Genomic DNA, 18046 nt, shown 5'->3' on the forward strand with positions numbered 1-18046 from the left:
ACTACACTCTGGTTCTTATGTTAAGCCTACAGTAATTCATACCCATTTTAGCCTGCTACTGTTTTTTTTTTTTTTTGCAATGACATAATCCATGCTGCAGAATTTAAAAAGAAGCATCTCCCTAGTGTTTATAACCTTCTAAGCAGACTCTGTTTTAGAGCCAGCTGTCATGTCACTGGAGCCTTCCCAGCTGGCACTAATGGTAAAGAATCCGCCTGCAATACAGGAGATGTAAGAGACATGGGTTCAATCCCTGGGTCGGGAAGATCCCCTAGAGGAAGGCATGGCAACCTATTCCAGTATTCTTGCCTGGAGAATCCCATGTACAAGGGAGCCTGGTGAGCTACCGTCCACCAGGTCACAAAGAGGTAGACAGGAAGCAACCTAGCTTGCACGCGCACATGGCCTCACTGGAAGACTGGTGTGTCTATAACAGAGTCTCATTCGATTCCTCTGTCTGTGGAACAGGTGGCTGAGTTACAGAGTCCAGCAGTCCAATTGCTTAGAAAGCCTAATGGAAAAGCAGACTTCGCAAAGGAAGAGACAGGGCAGTCAGAAGGCTCTGCACTAAATATTTCAGTCACATTGAAGGATTCTACGTATCCAGGCGTTGCTGAGATCCTAAGGCAATGAAATAAAGTCCCTGGGCTCTCTATGTGGATTAGCATACTGCTTCCCATGTGTGCTAGATTTTTGCATTCTGGTAATTTATATAATCTGTCCCAATTTTCCCATTTGCAAAAGGGGACAATACTAGCGATTTCATGGATTTCGTTGTGAGGTTAAAACAAACTCTACATAGTAGGCAGGTAATAATACTTTGCCTATAAGTCTTAGTAGCACTAATGATAGCTTTATCATTGAGGGGACTCATGACAGAAGCTTCATGGACTTAACTGCCCAGATTCTACTTCAGAAATCAGTTGTCACTTTGCTTGAGGTCATTCCCCTTCCAGGTGCAGCAAAGCTGGGGGCCTGTTCTTGCTCCAGGACACCCCATGGTGTTGACCAAGATTCTTGTTGGGGATGCTTTGTATTAAGAGCTCAGCCTATGTTTTTGCTTAATCCTGCATCATCTCCCATCTTCTTTCTATTTTTCCCATCATGCCCCCTCTCCAGTCCAACAGGAGTTGATTCCAAGTACACGCCTTGATAAGAATTCTGCACTCAAAACCCCACCACCTCAGAGTCAGCTTTACAGGGAATGCTTCTTGTGACAACAGGAAGGGATGACAAATAGGTCCCCTCACTCAGATGTTGCACTGTGGCCTGTGTGCACCTCTGACCCTCAGAGCTCACCTTAATGTCAGTCTTAGGCTAATTCTCGGGTTCTTGAAGGTCATAGTAACTTGGTAGCTCTCCTAGGAACTGGTCAACTTCCCAGCATTTGGCCAGTGCCCGGATGGACAGAGTATGCTTTCAGGAAGGGGATAGTACCGAGGGAAGGGCTTGAACATCTGGCTGGAAACATGCCCTGTGGCCGGTGGAAGTTGAAATCGGCAGCCCAGTCAGTAACAAGGACTGGGTTGGCCAAAAAATCCATTCGGCCATTTCCATACCATCGTCCAGAAAAATCCGAATGACTGTTTTGGCCAACCCAGTAGTTTCCCTTCTGGTGACCTGTCATTTGACCTTGCTCTGAGTCATGGAGGTTTGGGGGCATGGTAGAAAGCAGAGCTTAAAGAGTTCCCTGAGAGGCGAGAGTGAAGCTCCAGATGTTGTCTTGCAGGAAGTGCATGTTGATCCACTGGTAATAGGTTGAGTTGGTTTTGTATAGAAATACAGGTTTCAAAATTTCATGGGACTCTTCCCTTCTTTTCAAAGAAATGCAATTGTTTTACTCTTGCATCTTCAGACTTCTAGCCTATTTTATTATAATGTCTCATATACTGGCTTCTCAGGTGGCAGAGTGGTAAAGAATTTGCCTGCCAGTGCAGGAGAGGCAGGAGACTCCTTGAGTTCAGTCCCTGAGTCAGGAAGATCCCCTGGAGAAGGAAATGCAACCCACTCCAGCATTCTTGCCTGGGAAATCCAGTGGACAGAGGAGCCTGGCGAGCTACAGTCCATGGGGTCACAGAGCATTGTACACGAGGAACTGAGCACACATACTGCCTACAGTTTTTATTGGCCTCATTTATGCAAATTCTTTTTGCATGATGTTAATTTATGTAAGTTCAGGAACTTGAATTCACTTAAACAATAGAGTTCTCTCTTTACTAACAATTAAAAAAAAACTTAAAAGGATGAATGAATCTTAAGGAAACACTAATTAATCCCCATTGCAGCCCAAGTAACCTTCCTAAAACACACACCTTGTTTAACATTCTTCACTAATTTTCTTATTGTGCCTTAAAGATTCTACATAAGCTGATAGTTTATCTCTTCAGCTTCATGCCGTACCATTTTGCAATTTATCTCCTTGATAAACACACACACACACATTTTTCAGTTACTATTTTGAAATACAGTATATTTTTTCTAGTCTATAGAGTCATTTGTAATTTGGTTCCCTTAATACTAAATGTTTAACTAGTTGATAAAACTGTTATCTGTTATATTAGAAGAGGCAACTAATTTCTTTTAAATTATCAAAATACATCATTGAATAAATTGGCTTTAGATATAGGTATATCCTTGGGTGAAGTAATATATTAAAGGTATTGCCTTCTTTATCTCCTCTTTTCTTCTTTGGAGTTATCTTGCTTTACTTTAGAAGAGTGTAATTTTGATGGGTTGCTATACTAAGGAAATGGGTTGTAGGAGAGACTTATTGACTTGTTTCTTAAGAATGTCTGTGTAGACTCTGTGATATGGTAGGGGTTCAGTAATGAAGGAGGAATTTTAGAGAACTTCAACAGTTCTTCTTTACAAAGCCGTACATCTTTTTTTAATATAGAGGACAGCTTAAATCCAGGACAACTCCTCCCTCAAATAAGGTGTTCCAAGTGGTAATTCTAAACACAGAAGGAAATTTTTGAGTTATTTCTAAATCTGGTTGTGTGATAATATAAAGTACAACTATAAAGACATTAAGACTCTCTATCCAAGTATCAAATAGAAAATTTTTTCCACATGTTTTTTGTCCACCATCTTTCAAGGAATGATTTTTTAAAATAAGAAACAGCCAAAGAGAAAATTTTTTGTAGCCACGTGGAGAATTTGATCATGTTTTGTAAAGTCTAAACTTGAATTCATCTGTCCCGCTTTCAAAATGGAATGTGTTCATTCTGGAAAATAGTGAAAGAAGATTGATATTTTTTAAAAGAGTAATTGAAGACTATCTAGTTTTTCCTTTTTGATTTTCTTACTTTGATATTTTAGTTCAAGTTTATAACATACAATTAATTGAACAGATATTCTGTATTCTATTTCCTGGTATTGTATCACTTACTAATTGTGCTTCAGATAACATCAGGATTTTATTTATTTATCTTTTAATTATAATACTCAGTGTGTAGTGAACAGTTAGTCTTCATTTTAACCTAGTAAAATGTATTTTGTGTTAGCAGTTGTCTTAAAATGTTTTGTGACTTTTCATACATAAAACCTCCTTTCGTTTTAAAAAAATTGATAATGTACAGGGCAGAGAAGACTTCCTGAAGAAACTCACTCGAGGTGAAGTGGCTAATGGAATGATGATTCAGGTAAACCCAATTGGTTTCAATATTTTATTCTTTTAATTTGCAGTTTACTTAGCATTTTAAATTTGCCTGTAATGAGGCATCTTTTCACTACTTGGTTTGCAAGCCAGCAGTTTTCTGTCCTTAGTTGATGACAGTTGCCCTCTGTGTACGACTAGCAGCGTCTGATCATGCGTAAAGAAACTGACCTCTCGTATACATATCTCATTTTGTGGCTTAATGGGAATTTCTGCCAGTCTGGTAAAAGGGCAGTGTCTCTTTAGTTTGCCTTGTGATGATGTTATGTTTTCTTTAGTCTTAGTGTCTTTCAGCTGAATTCTTTTATTTAAGACTGAAAAAAAAAATGCTATGATATTTCTACATAAAGATTTTGAAACTAAAATATTATAGCTAGCAGGGCTTCCCTGGTGGCTCAGATGGTAAAGAATCTGCCTGCAATGTGGGAGATCTGGGTTGGGAAGACCCCATGGAGAAGGGAACAGCTACCCACTCCAGTATTCTTGCCTGGAGAAAGCCATGGACAGAAGAGCCTGGCAGGCTGGAGGCCATGAGTTCACAGAGCTGGACAGGACTGGATGACTTTGACTTCCACTGTTTAGCTATAAACATTAGCTATAAACACTGCATAGCTATTTCTTTACTTTTTAAAATCTTTGTCTACCACCTGCATATCTTTTGGATCCCAGATTAGGTGTTCTGAACCCTGGCATGTTTCTAGATTGCCTCCCCTTCAGAAATACATAAGTATTTGAAACCATTACTACAAAAAGAGGAAAATCAACACATAAAACAGTCCAAAACAGGTTATTAAAAAAATATTTGAGATTATCTGTACTTCTGTTCTTCTCTGAAGCGAACACAAATTTTGTAATTTTTTTCTGTTGGCAAATTTGATATTTTCAAACATATAAAAGCAATGTCTCTCAAATTCTGTATGTTTGAAAGTGCCAAATTGTCTCATTTTTTTCTCACTGTTTATAAGCCCAATAATTCAGTAATATTCCAGATCTTTTTGCTTAATAGTTTATGAATTTATTTTTATTGGTTTTATTTAGTCTTAGACTGCAGGACTTACATATATTACAAAATTTGTCATTAAAGTGTTCTCTAACTTTATTATCCTCCAATATATAAGAATATTTTATTTCTATTGTCTATTAAGTTTTTTCTCATTTTTTATAATAATGCCTTTAAATATGCTGTATTTTAATAATATCTTTAAATATATACTCTGTAAATATACTATATTTCTACCTATTGCTTTTTTATGGTGGCATTTATTGTTTTGATTTTTAAATATTACTACCCAGCACAGGATAAAGTCTCAATAAATGTTTAGGTAATTAATAACAATGAATTATTTAATAATCTTTGCTGGCAGAAAAAACTCTTTTCCCTTCAAGAAGAACAGACACTTGAGAAGCAGGACCTTATGAGAAAGAAAGCAATCTATTCCCTAGCACTGGCAGAAATGGAGAAACCACTGCTTAAACTAGAAGAAGAAGCTGAAAAAATCAAAACTTGCCACCAAGAACATGCTGACGTAAGCATTTATCATTAATCCAGAAACTAATTTGCAGGAATATTTAGGTCGCTAAATCATTTATGCAATTTACAGTATCATTTGGAAAATTAGGATTTCATATCGGAGGAAGTAAAAGCATGGACAAAATAAGCAACTATTCTAGGACCACACAAGTGGTCTACAGTGGAATTACATGGCAAAACAGTATTAATGCTATTTCCTGGAACCCTTTACTTAGAATATACCTAGGAAAAGCAAATTCCAAATGAATGAGTGGTGATTTTTCTGGTATGATTACCCACTGTAGGGAATTTAATTCAAAGTCTTCACCGCTTGTTAGTAAAATTCCAAAGCTGTGCTTGTTCAAATATGAAAGATAATGCGTCCTGACATTTTCATGGTAAATCTGTGATGTCTATAGATGAAGTGAAGACAGCTGGGATAAAAAATAAGCAAATGTTGATAAAATATTTTCAGAACAACAAGTTTATGGCAGTAACTGATATTACTAGCCCTTCCCAAAAAAAGATTTAATAGAAAAAATATGTATACATCATATCATTAGTCTTTTGAAGAAGTAGAAGGTGTGGTAAGAGTTATACATTCTTGTCCTCAGCTGAAGGGAGAACACGCATATATTCGTTTGGGGCATTTTGGCAACAGAATTGTCTTTTATTTGCAAATGATGATGTGACTTTGTATTTGTAGACTGTACTACTTTTCAGAATTTCATTTATTAAAAACTTTGTGATTTTCAGTTTCCTTATTATGAAATTTTATTTTGATCTTCAAAGCATCTCTCTAAAATAAGCAAGAGAGAATTTAGCTGTAACATAGAATGAGAAAACTTGAGCCTACCTGCATGAAGCAACTTGTACAAGGGCATAAACCATGGAAACAACAAATTCTGAGTGTACATCTCAACTTAGGACTTCCAGTGCTTATCCCAGCGCTCCTGTAATGAATATATAACCAGTATTAAGAACCACTGAGATAAATTATTTTAACAATGGCTCCTCCTTACACTAATGATAGGAGTTTATTAGTTACATCAAAGCCTTGGTGTAATCATCTGAGAATAATAATGAATACCAGAAAAGATTAATGACTTTTATTCTTTTATTTTATACTAGCCACTGTTTTCTACTTTCTTGTAGTTCAGTAATCAATTTGGTTTATTATTCTTTAGCGGTGTATAAATTATGAACACTATTAATTTAGCATAAATTCTTGGAAGAATAAGTTTTCACACACTATAATGAGTACTGAAAATTTGGAGTTTTAATTTTGATTAAAATGTTTAAATATTGTCAGGAAAATTTATTATTTCGATGTGAGTTTATTAGTTATTACTTAGCTAAAATTGATTAGCATTTTATTTTCTTTGGTTATTCAAGTTGATATTAGGATTATGGATATCATAGTATGTTTTTGTAATTCATGTGTGGTCATCCTTTCCTTTTACACCAAAATATATGTTGTTGTTATTAAAATAGTCGCTTGGGAACTATCAATCCTAAACCCAGACAATTGGACTATTAATATTGCACATCTTAATTTCTAAATTGTCCTATAGTTGCTAGATGAAGTACTTGAGAAGAGAGGAGAAGTTAAAAGAAATGTAGAAAAAACTAAGAAAAAATTGCAAAGAAAGGGGAAGAAGACCCAGGATGCAATAATAAAAACTGAGGTAAGAAATTTAATGTCAAAAATTTATTTTGAATTTGCAGCCTCTTCATGTAAATGAAAACTATTCCAGCAAATTTAATTTTAGATGAGTGTCTGTCATTTATAATTGGTTGCAGTAAATTGATTTTGCATCCATGTGTGCACACAGGGGTGCCCACGTGTACCTACACACACACACACACAGACACAGAGTCTCTGTGTCTTCATTTTCTTTCTTACAGTGTCTTTCCCACTGGGCTAGTGTATCTTCCCATTACCTTTCCTAAATTCCTAGAGGGATTTGTAGTGTCTTAGACAGTACCATGTTTCTGAAGATGAGACCAGTGTACAGACTAAAGCATTTGTTAATATCTGACATGTTACCCTCAAGCTGGTATGTAGGCTGCGTGAACCAACTGGCTGTATATCGGAGGGCTTTAACATACCATTTAAAGCATTGTCTTTAACTTTCCATTCTCTGAATATATTTTAAAGGTAGCACCAATAGCTACTACTAGTCAGACAAGACTTAGAGACTGAACAACAACCACCACCACCAAGAGGATTTGTCAGTGAACAGCATATGGGCCATGAGGTAGAGGTGCGATTGTGTTTAAATAAAGCTAAACCTAGGGCCACAAAAGAAATATTTTTAAACATTACCAAGGAAAACAATATGTGTAATAATAATAACATGTTAATGTTTTACATTTTTAAGAAATATTTTGCATGATTATAAGTGCTCAGACCTATTAACTAATTTCATCTTCATGATAATTCTATGAAGAGTGTGCTATTATTATCTCCATTCTGTGGTTGAAGAATCTGATGCACAGTTTTTTAATTAACTTGCTCAGTTTCACACACCTTCTTAATGATGGTGTTGAGATTCATTATATCTGGCACTAGAATCTATCTATGCTCTTAACTATTACATTATACTGGTCAAATCATACAGGTTACTTTTTGACCCTAATAAAGTAAAATCATAACTCAATACCAACATTATAACAAAAAATAATATGTAGACCACTGGAAATATTTTTTAATCACGTTTTCATTATTTACTTCTGTGTTAAGAATATTTAGAAATACAATTTACATTTTACTTACAAGTGACTGATGATAAAGTATAAGGCAAAATTTATGAGATGGGCCAATGTTACAATTTGGTATTACCAATAAAGTATTTTGGTAAAAACAACTGAAAGTATTTTGCATACCTACTAAAGGCAAAGAGAACATATTATGAGAAGAATTATAAGAGGCATAATTATATACAAAATTGCATAACAATTTATCTTAAAATCTTGATGAATTGTATAATTTATCTATAAAAGACAAAAAAGCATCACTACGAACAAAGCTAGTGGAGATGCTGGAATTCCAGTTGAGCTATTCCAAATCCTGAAAGATTATGCTGTGAAAGAGCTGCACTCAATATGCCAGCAAATTTGGAAAACTCAGCAGTGGCCACAGGACTGGAAAAGGTCAGTTTTCATTCCAATCCCAAAGAAAGGCAATGCCAAAGAATGCTCAAACTACTGCACAATTGCACTCACCTCACATGCTAGTAAAGTAATGCTCAAAATTCTCCAAGCCAGGCTTCAGCAATATGTGAACCATGAACTTCCTGATGTTCAAGCTGGTTTTATAAAAGGCAGAGGAACCAGAGATCAAATTGCCAACATCCACTGGATCATGGAAAAAGCAAGAGAGTTCCAGAAAAACATCTATTTCTGCTTTATTGACTATGCCAAAGCCTTTGACTGTGTGGATCACAATCAACTGTGGAAAATTCTGAAAGAGATGGGAATACCAGACCACCTGACCTGCCTCTTGAGAAATTTGTATGCAGGTCAGGAAGCAACAGTTAGAACTGGACATGGAACAATGACTGGTTCCAAATAGGAAAAGGAGTTCATCAAGGCTGTATATTGTCACCCTGTTTATTTAACTTATATGCAGAGTACATCATGAGAAACGTTGGACTGCAAGAAACACAAGCTGGAATCAAGATTGCCGGGAGAAATATCAATCACCTCAAATATGCAGATGACACCACCCTTATGGCAGAAAGTGAAGAGGAACTCAAAAGCCTCTTGATGAAAGTGAAAGTGGAGAGTGAAAAAGTTGACTTAAAGCTCAACATTCAGAAAACGAAGATCATGGCATCCGGTCCCATCACTTCATGGGAAATAGATGGGGAAACAGTGGAAACAGTGTCAAACTTTATTTTGGGGGGCTCCAAAATCACTGCAGATGGTGACTGCAGCCATGAAATTAAAAGATGCTTACTCCTTGGAAGGAAAGTTATGACCAACCTAGATAGCATATTTAAAAGCAGAGACATTACTTTGCCAACAAAGGTTCGTCTAGTCAAGGCTATGGTTTTTCCTGTGGTCGTGTATGGATTTGAGAGTTGGACTGTGAAGAAGGCTGAGTGCCGAAGAATTGATGCTTTTGTACTGTGGTGTTGGAGAAGACTCTTGAGAGTCCCTTGGACTGCAAGGAGATCCAACCAGTCCATTCTGAAGGAGATCAGCCCTGGGATTACTTTGGAAGGAATGATGCTAAAGCTGAAACTCCAGTACTTTGGCCACCTCAAGCGAAGAGTTGACTCATTGGAAAAGACTCTGATGCTGGGAGGGATTGGGGGCAGGAGGAGAAGGGGACGACAGAGGATGAGATGGCTGGATGGCATCACTGACTTGATGGACGTGAGTCTGGGTGAACTCCAGGAGTTGGTGATAGACAGGGAGGCCTGGCGTGCTGCGATTCATGGGGTCGCAAGGAATTGGACACGACTGAGCGACTGATCTGATCTGAAGAAAAAATTAGCAAAAATAGATCAATAACAATAACATTGGTGTAATTTTAGTAAAGGCAAGGACAAACATAGATACTTTATAAGCCTCCCTACAAAAACCAGGTTCAGAGCATAAGAAGGCATGGAAAGTGTTTAAATTTATTATGTTAAAATATAACCCTGAAACCATAACTGAAAAATACATAAGTGATCTCACTTATGAACATAAATGACAGTTTAAAATATATTGTGAATTGAATTTTGCAATATGCTGAAAAGAATATACTATGCAAAATAAGACTCTTTTGATGAATGTGATGATGACTCAACAAAAATATATAGTTCACTGCATGTACAGAAATGAAAGTTCACTTAAAATAAAATTGATAAAATTCAAAAGCCACTTTTATTTTTTTAAAAAAGACTTAACTTGATAACATGTGTAATAGTATCTACCAGTATCTTCCAGCAAACATGATGTTTAATTATAAATCATTATGTGCATTTCCATTAACATCAGGGTAAAAGCATTCAGGCCAGCTCTCACTACCCAGCATACTACTGTTCTTAATAACAAAGCACTTGTAACATGTGTCACAAAAGAGAAAACATATGTGTTCAAGACTGCAGTGGAATGCCTCCAGAGTTCTTCTATCCACATCTTCATATTTACTAAAATATTAATTAAAAATTGCCAAAGATGGTATATCTAACAAATACAAATAAATTTCAGTGGAAAACATGGCTGAATACCTTGTGTGTGTGCTCAGCATCATAGAAGTTACTAAGAGTTGGAGGATTAGAGAAGAAGGCTTCTTTGTCTTTTGTTTGTCCTTCACATTAATTTGTCTTTCCAGTTACCGTTGAGTACTTCAGTTCAGTGCAGTTCAGTTCAGTCGCTCAGTCGTGTCCAACTCCTTAAGACCCCATGAATCGCAGCATTCAAAAGCATCAATTCTTCGGTGCTCAGCCTTCTTCACAGTCCAACTCTCACATCCATACATGACCACAGGAAAAACCATAGCCTTGAGTAGATGGACCTTTGTTGGCAAAGTAATGTCTCTGCTTTTCAATATGCTGTCTAGGTTGGTCATAACTTTCCTTCCAAGGAGTAAGCGTCTTTTAATTTCATGGCTGTAGTCACCATCTGCAGTGATTTTGGAGCCCAGAAAAATAAAGTCTGACACTGTTTCCACTGTTTCCCCATCTATTTCCCATGAAGTGATGGGACTAGATGCCATGATCTTCGTTTTCTGAATGTTGAGCTTTAAGCCAACTTTTTCACTTAAAATGTCTTAAATATTGTTGGAAGTTTCTGGAGTTGGGGAAGTAAAAGGAGAACTTGGTTCACTCAAGAAATACATCATCTTGTTGGGATCAGACAGCCTTAATATACTGTGAGCAGAACCATGACAGCAGTGTAATAGTGTGGGAAGAGTCAAGCAGGAGTAAACACAGATGAATCGAGGGCATCCAGGAGGATTTTTCAGAGGAGGTGATGTGTAAGAACAAGAACTACTAATAGAAAAACCGGAGGTTGAATATTTGCCTTGCTATGATGTTGTAGACAACAGAGATGATATACACAAAAAGGCTGAAAGAATAATTGGCGCTAGAAGCATTTAACAAATGGTTCCCATTACTTTTATTATTATATAGTTTTTAATTTGATGAAGAAATTAAGTTAGGACATTTTAGAAACAGACCTTGTGTTTGCAAAGCAAAGAGGTCATGGGAGAATGCTATGTGTTTGTGGAATTGCAAGCACTTTGGCATGACCAGAGAGCAGATTACCTGTTAATAAGACTGAAAAAAGATTAAGTTGGTGAGAAGGCTAATGCCTAGATGAAGGAATGCCTGTGTGTCATGCTGTGGAACTCTATTCTAAAGGAAATTGCAGACATTATTAATAGCATATGTTAAGTCCTCATTATGTTGATTGGTATATAAACAGTACTATGTGTTCCCGGCAGCTCAGATGGTAAAGAACCTGCCTGCAATGCAGGAGACCTGGGTTTGATGCCTGGGTCAGGACTATGTGTTCCCGGCAGCTCAGATGGTAAAGAACCTGCCTGCAATGCAGGAGACCTGGGTTTGATGCCTGGGTCAGGAAGATCCCCTGGAGAAGAGAATGGCTTTCCTTCTCCTTCAGTGTTCTTTCCTGGAGTATTCCATGGACAGAGGAGCCTGGCGGGCTACAGTTCACAGGGTCACAAAGATTTGACTGAGTAACTGACGCCTTCACTTTCACTTTTCATAGCAGCATTGCTACCCTCTAAGAACCTAAGTTAGACAAATAATTTTATCTTTTACTCTGCATAAACATTCAGTCATGGCCCAAGCTAAATAGTATTACTGAATTTTTGCTATGTTTAGCCCCATATTAAATCTTAGGTGTAGAACCTGGAAATAGTACATTTAGATAATGTGAAAACATTAATTAAATCTTAAATAAATATTTAAAATTTTATTTGAAATTAATAATTTAGAATCTGAATATAATTTGTATTATCTACTATTTTGAAAATATGTGGCTTCATAGTTTTTTAGATAAAGTAATTAAAAATGTTGTATAGTAAAGCATTAATTAACTTCATTTCAGATTTCCAGAACCTTCCAAGTCTAGGCATGAAACTGTCTTTGGGTGGAGAGCCTCAAAATTGCTGAAACATGTTACCAGGCTAGAGAAAAAAATGACCCCCCCAAATTATAAATGTGTTGTTTATGCCTAAATTCCAATTTGCTCTGGTGACACTTCAGCATTCATTAAGGCTCACTAATTGTTCTTGGGGTCTCCCAATTTTGCATACTCAGGATACACAGACATATACTCTTGATTGACATGTGGCATCTAACAATTTCTTTTCTCATTGTGGGATATCTCTAATATTTTTGATGCCATGGAAGGGGATATGGTGCTCACATTTATCAAAGCCTCACTATGAGTGAGTGGGTGAAAGTCACTCAGTTGTGTCCAGCTCTTTGCAACTGCATGGACTATGCAGTCCATGGAATTCTCCAAGTCAGAATGCTGGAGTGGGTAGCCTTTCCCTTCTCCAGGGGATCTTCCCAACCCAGGGATCAAACCCAGGTCTCCCACATTGCCAGTGGATTCTTTACCCACTGAGCCACAAGGGAAGTCCAAGAATACTGGAGTGGGTAGCGTATCCCTTCTTCAGTAGATCTTCCCGAACCAGGAATTGAACCAGGGTCTCCTGCATTGCAGGAAGATTCTTTACTAACTGAGCTATCAGGGAAGCCTGATGTTGCCTATGAAAAGCAACAGATATACTTTTTGCTTTTCACTGCTGTTAGCAGAAAGTGCACTGTCTCTTTCCTTTACTGTAAAATCTCTGGCACCACCTTCAGCATCACTGAATTGGTGGTCTAAGTTGTTGACACCGTTGCTTCTGAAATCTCAGTTTCCCATGAAAATCTTCATTTAAGATTTAAGGCGTTTATGGAATCTGAACTGAAAGTCAAGAGTAGTAGAGAACATGCCGGACCCACAGTTGCCCATTGTCTCTGACTCGTTCCTACTTATCTTTACCCATATTTGTGCCTTTTCACACTTTTTTTAGGTTTAATTTTCTCCTAGAAATAACATAATATTTTAGGGGGTCCATTGAAGAATCCTTGTCAGATGGCTTGACTATATTCTGGTAGCAAACAAACAAACCCAAATCATCTCATTTATTAGTGGAAAAATTCCAGAGCTTCCAGAAAAAAAAAAATAAAAGTGAATGTTATGAAAATTCAAATACAGTACTCATGTTCCAAATCTTGGACAAAGAGAAGATTTTTATAGGAAAATAAGTATACAAGGTTAGCAATTCATTCTTCTTGAAACCTGTAAGAATAGAGAAAGAATTATGAAGCATGTGAGGGGAAAATGGAGGAAAATAGGAGCAAAGGGAGCAGCTGAGACTGGAATCCATTGCTAGAAGTTGGGCCAGATGTGGAGTCAGAAACCTGCATTGAGTTGATCACACAGTCAGGAAATCAGCCAGTCAATGTAGACACCAACAGCCATGAAGGGGTCATGCAAAAAAAGACACCAAATCAGATCTCCAGTCTTGGATTGGACCAGCCAGCCTTGGGGAATTATGCTGGTATTAAACATTGACCTCTTTTTCTTAAACCTCAGAACAATATATATTCATGCCTGCCTTCAGGATACATGTTTCATAACCAGTGACCACATGCTGACATATTAAAAGACATGTCCTTCAGGTGTGCAGATGTGTGTGGGTGGGCAGGGCAGGAGATGAGTTAGTGCAGAGTAGAGAGGGAGAGAGAATTGATGGTTCTAACCCATCTTTTAGGAAACCTGATCAGATGTAATGCTCGAGGAAAGAACATAAACCTGAATTGTTGTTTGCATTGATTAGATGTAGAGCCTCTTGATAAAAGTAAAAGAGGAGGGTGAAAAAGTTGGCTTAAAACTCAACATTCAGAAACTAAGATCATTGCATCTGGTCCCATCACTTCATGGCAAATAGATGGGGAAACAATGGAAACAGTGAGAGACTTAATTTTTTGGTGTTCCAAAATCACTGCAGGTAGTGACTGCAGCCATGAAATTAAAAGACCCTTGCTCCTTGGAAGAAAAGTTATGACCAACCTAGACAGCATATTAAAAAGCAGAGACATTACTTCACCAACAAAGGTCTGTCTAGTCAAAGCTATGGTTTTTCCAGTAGTCATGTATGGATGTGAGAGTTGAACTATAAAGAAAGCTGAGCACCAAAGAATTGATGTTTTTGAACTGTGGTGTTGGAGAAGACTCTTGAGAGTCCCTTGGACTGCAAGGAGATCCAACCAGTCCATCCTAAAGGAAATCAGTCCTGAATATTCATTGGAAGGACTGATGCTGAAGCTGAAACTCCAATACTTTGGCCACCTGATGCAAGAACCGACTCATTGGAAAAGACCCTAATGCTGGGAAAGATTGAAGGCGAGAGGAGAAGGGAAAAAACAGGATGAGATGGTTGGATGGCATCACTGATGCAATGGACATGAGTTTGGGTAAGCTCCAGGAGTTGGTGATGGACAGGGAAGCCTGGCATGCTGCACTCCATGGGGTCACAAAGAGTCAGACATGACTGAGTGAATGAACTGAGCTGATTCTCTTGTTTCCCCAAATGCCTTTATTTTTAATTGAAGGAAAATTGCTTCACAATAATGTGTTGGCCTCTGCCATACATCAACATGAGTTAGCCATAGGTATACATGTGTCCCCTCCCTCTTTAACTACTGTTTGCTTTTAATTGCTTACATGGCCAAAAACTATTTGTGTTCCTAAATTGCAAGAATTTGAAACTTCTAGTATTTAAAATACTCCTGATTTTTTCCCCCAGGATAAACGCTCACAAATTTTTAAAGAAATAGAGACCACTAAAAGTAAAACAATTGTTTATCATTCAAAAATCATTCAACTGAATAAGAACTTAGAACAAAAAGAAAAAGAAAAGATTGCTTTTGATCACACACTTGACTATTTAAAGTAAGTACTTTAAATTTATCGAAATATTAAACACTTACTATATCAGTTATAAAAGAGATGTGATCAAATTTCCCTGTTTAAAATTTATTCCTGGAATGATATATATTTTCTGTCATGATCTGGTGTGAAATATACAGGTGATATTTTATAATTTTTGTATAAACACATGATTATAAATTGCTTTCATTTTTTGTTGCTCCTCTGGGTTTATTCTTATTTAAACAACTTCTAATGTTTCTCCTTTTCCAAGCATAAGAATTTTTATTTGTTATGAAATTCATAATCTCTCCCACTAATTTCAGTATTTCTCACTTATATGAAATGGTTAATAATATATGTTTTTTTTTTCACCCAACCTTTTTTAAAATTATTTTTATGTTTAAACTTTACAATATTGTATTAGTTTTGCCAAATATTGAAATGAATCCGCCATAGGTATACCTGTGTTCCCCATCCTGAACCCTTCTCCCTCCTCCCTCCCCATACCCTCCCTCTGGGTCTTCCCAGTGCACCAGCCCCAAGCATCCAGTATCATGCATCAAACCTGGACTGGTGACTCGTTTCATACATGATATTATACATGTTTCACTGCTATTCTCCCAAATCTCCCCACCCTCTCCCTCTCCCACAGAGTCCATAAGACTGATCTATACATCAGTGTCTCTTTTGCCGTGTCGTACACAGGGTTATTGTCAGCATCTTTCTAAATTCCATATATATGCGTTAGTATACTGTATTGGTATTTTTATTTCTGGCTTACTTCACTCTGTATAATAGGTTCCAGTTTCATCCATCTCATTAGAACTGATTCAAATGTATTCTTTTTAATGGCTGAGTAATACTCCATTGTGTATATGTACCACTGCTTTCTTATCCATTCATCTGCTGATGGGCATCTAGGTTGCTTCCATGTCCTGGCTATTATAAACAGTGCTGTGATGAACATTGGGGTACACGTGTCTCTTTCCCTTCTGGTTTCCTCAGTGTGTATGCCCAGCAGTGGGATTGCTGGATCATAAGGCAGTTCTATTTCCAGTCTTTTAAGGAATCTCCACACTGTTCTCCATAGTGGCTGTATTACTTTGCATCCCCACCTACAGTGTAAGAGGGTTCCCTTTTCTCCACACCCTCTCCAGCATTTATTGCTTGTAGACTTATGGATCACAGCCATTCTGACTGGTGTGAAATGGTACCTCATAGTGGTTTTGATTTGCATTTCTCTGATAATGAGTGATGTTGAGCATCTTTTCATGTGTTTGTTAGCCTTCTGTATGTCTTCTTTGGAGAAATATCTATTTAGTTCTTTGGCCCATTTTTTGATTGGGTCATTTATTTTTCTGGAGTTGAGCTGTAGGAGTTGCTTGTATATTTTTGAGATTAGTTGTTTGTCCGTTGCTTCATTTACTATTATTTTCTCCCATTCTGAAGGCTGCCTTTTTACCTTGCTAATAGTTTCCTTTGTTGTGCAGAAGCTTTTAAGGTTAATTAGGTCCCATTTGTTTATTTTTGCTTTTATTTCCAATATTCTGGGAGGTGGGTCATAGAGGATCCTGCTGTGATGTATGTCAGAGAGTGTTTTGCCTATGTTCTCCTCTAGGAGTTTTATAGTTTCTGGTCTTACGTTGAGATCTTTAATCCATTTTGAGTTTATTTTTGTGTATGGTGTTAGAAAGTGTTCTAGTTTCATTCTTTTACAAGTGGTTGACCAGTTTTCCCAGCACCACTTGTTAAAGAGATTGTCTTTAATCCATTGTATATTCTTGCCTCCTTTGTCAAAGATAAGGTGTCCATATGTGCGTGGATTTATCTCTGGGCTTTCTATTTTGTTCCATTGATCAATATTTCTGTCTTTGTGCCAGTACCATACTGTCTTGATAACTGTGGCTTTGTAGTAGAGCCTGAAGTCAGATAGGTTGATTCCTCCAGTTCCATTCTTCTTTCTCAAGATAGCTTTGGCTATTCGAGGTTTTTTGTATTTCCATACAAATTGTGAAATTATTTGTTCTAGCTCTGTGAAGAATACTGTTGGTAGCTTGATAGGGATTGCATTGAATCTATAAATTGCTTTGGGTAGTATACTCATTTTCACTATATTGATTCTTCCAATCCATGAACATGGTATATTTCTCCATCTATTAGTGTCCTCTTTGATTTCTTTCACCAGTGTTTTATAGTTTTCTATATATAGGTCTTTAGTTTCTTTAGGTAGATATATTCCTAAGTATTTTATTCTTTCCGTTGCAATGGTGAATGGAATTGTTTCCTTAATTTCTCTTTCTGTTTTCTCATTATTAGTGTATAGGAATGCAAGGGATTTCTGTGTGTTGATTTTATATCCTACAACTTTACTATAATCATTGATTAGTTCTAGTAATTTTCTGGTGGAGTCTTTAGGGTTTTCTATGTAGAGCATCATGTCATCTGCAAATAGTGAGAATTTTACTTCTTCTTTTCCAATTTGGATTCCTTTTATTTCTTTTTCTGCTCTGATTGCTGTGGCCAAAACTTCCAAAACTATGTTGAATAGTAATGGTGAAAGTGGGCACCCTTGTCTTGTTCCTGACTTTAGAGGAAATGCTTTCAATTTTTCACCATTGAGGATAATGTTTGCTGTGGGTTTGTCATATATAGCTTTTATTATGTTGAGGTATGTTCCTTCTATTCCTGCTTTCTGGAGAGTTTTTATCATAAATGGATGTTGAATTTTGTCAAAGGCTTTCTCTGCATCTATTGAGATAATCATATGGTTTTTATTTTTCAATTTGTTAATGTGGTGTATAACATTGATTGATTTGCAGATATGGAAGAATCCTTGCATCCCTGGGATAAAGCCCACTTGGTCATGGTGTATGATCTTTTTAGTGTGTTGTTGGATTCTGATTGCTAGAATTTTGTTA

The 18046-nt window shown here is 37.0% G+C and overlaps 1 protein-coding gene across 1 annotated transcript in view; it reads left to right on the forward strand.

The window, feature by feature from the left end:
* Positions 1 to 18046, forward strand: part of CCDC178 (coiled-coil domain containing 178) — a 410587-nt gene that overhangs the window by 144372 nt on the left and 248169 nt on the right. The window contains exons 14-17 of the mRNA XM_024984506.2: positions 3582 to 3644; positions 5023 to 5184; positions 6743 to 6856; positions 15004 to 15149. Coding sequence (XP_024840274.1) covers positions 3582 to 3644; positions 5023 to 5184; positions 6743 to 6856; positions 15004 to 15149 — 485 coding nt within the window. The remainder of the gene's footprint in view (positions 1 to 3581; positions 3645 to 5022; positions 5185 to 6742; positions 6857 to 15003; positions 15150 to 18046) is intronic.

The sequence above is a fragment of the Bos taurus genome, chromosome 24, assembly GCF_002263795.3.
Source record: "Bos taurus isolate L1 Dominette 01449 registration number 42190680 breed Hereford chromosome 24, ARS-UCD2.0, whole genome shotgun sequence".
Taxonomy (NCBI): domain Eukaryota; kingdom Metazoa; phylum Chordata; class Mammalia; order Artiodactyla; family Bovidae; genus Bos; species Bos taurus.